The 4023-nt window shown below is 56.8% G+C and overlaps 1 protein-coding gene across 1 annotated transcript in view; it reads left to right on the top strand.

Moving 5' to 3' along the window:
- Positions 1 to 8: 8 nt before the first annotated feature.
- LOC104280852 (probable ATP-dependent RNA helicase DDX41) overlaps positions 9 to 4023 on the top strand; it is a 4741-nt gene continuing 726 nt past the window's right edge. Inside the window, 13 exon segments of the mRNA XM_009878639.1 lie at positions 9 to 111; positions 194 to 268; positions 611 to 671; positions 1253 to 1389; positions 1606 to 1678; positions 1827 to 1980; positions 2095 to 2107; positions 2110 to 2215; positions 2417 to 2579; positions 2656 to 2787; positions 2951 to 3022; positions 3309 to 3405; positions 3745 to 3944. Coding sequence (XP_009876941.1) covers positions 616 to 671; positions 1253 to 1389; positions 1606 to 1678; positions 1827 to 1980; positions 2095 to 2107; positions 2110 to 2215; positions 2417 to 2579; positions 2656 to 2787; positions 2951 to 3022; positions 3309 to 3405; positions 3745 to 3944 — 1203 coding nt within the window. The 5' untranslated portion in view covers positions 9 to 111; positions 194 to 268; positions 611 to 615.

The raw sequence follows: 4023 nt of genomic DNA, 5'->3' as shown, positions 1-4023 counted from the left end.
AGCGGGATAGCGGGAGCGAGCAGCGGGGTGACGAGGATGACATCCCCCTGGGGCCCCAGTCCAACATCAGCCTCCTGGACCAGCACCAGCACCTCAAAGAGAAGGCGGAAGGTAGAGGAGCGGCCGCCATAGGGCTGGGCGGCTTAGGAGAGGGCCTGGAACTTCCTCACCGATTCCCTGACTCTCCCCCCAGCTCGGAAGGAGTCAGCTAAGGAGAAGCAGTTGAAGGAGGAGGAGAAGATCCTCGAGAGCGTGGCAGAGGGCCGAGGTGAGCGCTGGGAGCTCCACGTCTCAGAGCTGTTGGGGCAGCAGCAGGGGTATTATGCACCTTGCAACAGGTTGTTTGCACATGGAATGGAGTGGGAGACCACAAGGGGATCAGCATCTGACTGCCTGGCTTAGCTGGGACATTGCAGTGGCAAGCCCTGGGCATGGCAGGCTGCAGGATGTGGTGTTCCTGTACCCAGGGGGGCTTTCAGGGGTAGCTGCTTTCCCTTCTCTGTCTCTAGACTCGGCCTCACAGACCATTTGCCTGAGTAGTTCTCTGCCGAGGTTAAGGGCATGTAGGGATCGAGAGTTTGCACTGACCTCACCAGCTTTGTTCTTGCAGCTTTGATGTCAGTGAAGGAGATGGCAAAGGGCATCACCTACGATGATCCAATTAAAACCAGGTGCGTTTCACAGCACGGAGGTTGTTCTGGAAACATTGCTTTCTATCAGCTGAAGAGAACTGGAAGCTGTGCAGCCTCACTGCTCTGCGGCCCCTGGCTTTTCTCTTGCTCCACTGCCTGGTTTCTTACCACTCTATGTAAGATTAAAGGCTGTTGGGTCACCTTGGATGTTGTTTTCTATTAATAGTAAGTTTTGCTAAAGCACATTCATGTCAAATTTGATGAATCGAGGTGGGTCTTCAGATCCTGGGTGAGCCAACAGAGCCGGTGCTGCTTGAGGCAGTGTCAGAGAGATGACCAAGATGTGTCGAAAAGATTTCGGCATGTTCTACCCACTATCCATAGACTGTTCTTGGCTGTTAGTTTGGGACTTCTCCCTTAGACTTTAGAGAAACGTTTAATGTGCGGAACTGGCTTAGATCTGCTTCCTTGCTCACACCATGAAGCCCCTTTGCGGTTACCTGTTTTCCCTGGTGGGATATTGAGGCCCAACAGTTTGTTCCCTGGGCCCCCATGGGGGCTGCTGGCTCTGGACCCTCAGCCTCATTCTGCACTGCGACCTTTCCCTGTTGCCTTCACAGCTGGAGAGCACCTCGTTACATCCTGGGCATGTCGGAGGCGCGGCACGATCGCGTGCGCAAAAAGTACCACATCCTGGTGGAGGGGGAAGGCATCCCGCCCCCCATCAAGAGCTTCAAGGAGATGAAGTTTCCAGCAGGTGGGCTCGGAAGGGAGCCTGGCAGGGTGTAGGGAGTGCTCTGCTGGGAAGTGGGCGTCAGTGAGCGAAGCTGTTGGATCTTTAGCATTAGTGGGATCGCAGCTTGAATTGGGAATGGGTCACCTGGCCGCTGGCCTGAGGGGTGTTTGTCACTGGTGGAAGAGCTGCTGCTGAGACTTCAGGTCACAAACACACACGTGGCTTGCTCTCTGACAGCTATCCTGAGGGGCCTGAAGAAAAAAGGAATCCAGCAGCCAACACCCATACAGATCCAAGGCATCCCCACCATGTGAGTGATCTGTCCCTGTGGCTCCCTAAGGCCCACCCAGTGGGCACTCAGCCCTGGTGACCAGTGCACCCTGTCACCTTGCTCAGCCCTGGAGGTCTGAGCCGGTCTGTGGTGCTCCTCCTCACCATCGGCCCCGTTCCTGTGCCAGCCTCTCAGGAAGGGACATGATTGGCATCGCCTTCACTGGCTCTGGGAAGACCTTGGTGTTCACCCTCCCGGTGATCATGTTCTGCCTGGAGCAGGAGAAGAGGCTGCCCTTTTCCAAGCGAGAGGGACCCTACGGGCTCATCATCTGTCCCTCGGTGAGTGTTGGGGGCGCGGTGACATGCAGGAGGATGCTTTTATCGATGTTTGGTCGTGATCTTGGATCCTCCCTGCGCGAAGGCGTAGGAATTGAGCAAGTTTTGTCTCTGCAGCGGGAGCTGGCTCGTTTTTTTTCTACTGTCGCCTGCTGCAGGAGGACGGGCTGCCCCCGCTGCGCTGTGCACTCTGCATCGGGGGCATGTCTGTCAAGGAGCAGATGGAGACAATTAAGCAGTAAGACCTTCAAGGCGGGAGATTGTGGGGCTGGAGCTGTGCTCTGTTTTCTGGCAGGGGGCTAAGGGGTGGCTCACTGGCTGGGTGGCTTCTAGAAGGTGTGAGGGCGAAGGTGATGTGCCAAGTGAATGGTATGTTACCTGTGTGTCACTGTATGGGGGAGGAATCCTGAGCACCTGACCGTGGCCTCTCATCCCGCAGCGGTGTACACATGATGGTCGCAACCCCAGGCCGCCTGATGGACCTGCTGCAGAAGAAGATGGTGAGCCTGGACATCTGCCGTTACTTGGCCTTGGATGAGGCTGACAGGATGATCGATATGGGCTTTGAGGGAGACATCCGTACCATCTTCTCCTACTTTAAGGTACTGAGCTGGCACAACATGAACACCCTGGTTGGGTGAGTGCTCTGTCTGTGCCCACACTGTGTTCCCTGCGCAGGGCCAGCGGCAAACCCTCCTCTTCAGTGCCACAATGCCCAAGAAGATCCAGAACTTTGCCAAGAGCGCCCTGGTAAAGCCCATCACCATTAACGTTGGGCGAGCGGGTGCTGCCAGCCTGGATGTTGTGCAGGTGAGGTAGCCGGGAGCTCCTCCATGCCTGTGTGGGAGGCCAGCACTGATCACTTCCCTTGCCAGAGAGCTGGGGTTTGTGGCCTTCTTAATCTGTCAAGAGGCTAAGGGGCAATGGTGATTTCTCTGCTGCCTGCCCACCTCATCTCTGTGCTTGTTCCTAGGAAGTGGAGTATGTGAAAGAGGAGGCCAAGATGGTGTACCTCCTCGAGTGCCTGCAGAAGACCCCACCACCCGTGAGTACTCTGCTCTGGCAGTGTGGCTGGGGGCAGTGCGGGTGCACCACAGCCCCGGAGCACGGATGGAGCTGGCGATGGGGATGCAGCTGTGATGCTGCCAGGGCTCTGCCATGCGTGGAATAGGCCCGGGAGTGAGCTGTGCTCCACGTGTGAGCAGGAGCAGGGCCTGGAGTTGTTGCGTGCTCTGCTCAGCAAGGGGGAGTGGGTTTGCTGGGTGGTCGTGTTGGTGCCGGTAGTGCCAGCCCACAGAAAGGCGACTTTCATGATGTCTGTGCTGCCGCAGGTGCTGATCTTTGCAGAGAAGAAGGCAGATGTTGATGCAATCCACGAGTACCTGCTGCTCAAGGGTGTGGAAGCTGTGGCCATCCATGGAGGGAAAGGTCAGTGAGGGTCACGGGGCTCTGCCTGACCCCACTCCTGCCAAGGTGGGATGCGGCCATGGGAGGTCCCAGTGCGCAGCAGTTTGTGATGGTGCGAGGAGAGGCTGTGGCACTTGTCAGGAGGGAACACCATGTTGTATGTAGCAGGCACAAACACACTGCGCAGGTCCCTAAGGGACCTAGAGACCCCTCTTCTACTTTATTTAGGGAAAGGCTGCATGGGCTCTCACTGGGGGAGCCTTGGCTGAATGCTGACTGGCTCTGAGGCTGTTGTGGTTGCTGTAGTAGGTAGGACTGTGAGCTCTGTCCTTGCTAATCTTCTCTGCTGGTCCTTTGCAGATCAAGAGGAACGTACAAAAGCCATTGAGGCTTTCCGGGATGGGAAGAAAGATGTCCTGGTTGCCACTGATGTTGCTTCCAAGGGCTTGGACTTCCCAGCCATCCAGCATGTCATCAACTACGACATGCCGGGGGAGATTGAGAACTACGGTGGGGACTGGGCCCTGTGGCGGGGGATCAACAGGGGGGTGGCGGGATGGGTACAGAGGCCAGCAAGGCTCTGCCCCTGTCTCCACAGCATCTAGGGGCCGGGATGGTGTGTTTTGTTGTGTTGTCTCC

The sequence above is a fragment of the Apaloderma vittatum genome, unplaced genomic scaffold (genome assembly GCF_000703405.1).
Source record: "Apaloderma vittatum isolate BGI_N311 unplaced genomic scaffold, ASM70340v1 scaffold28051, whole genome shotgun sequence".
NCBI classification, from domain to species: Eukaryota; Metazoa; Chordata; class Aves; order Trogoniformes; family Trogonidae; genus Apaloderma; species Apaloderma vittatum.
This window is presented reverse-complemented; position numbering and strand designations above follow the sequence as displayed.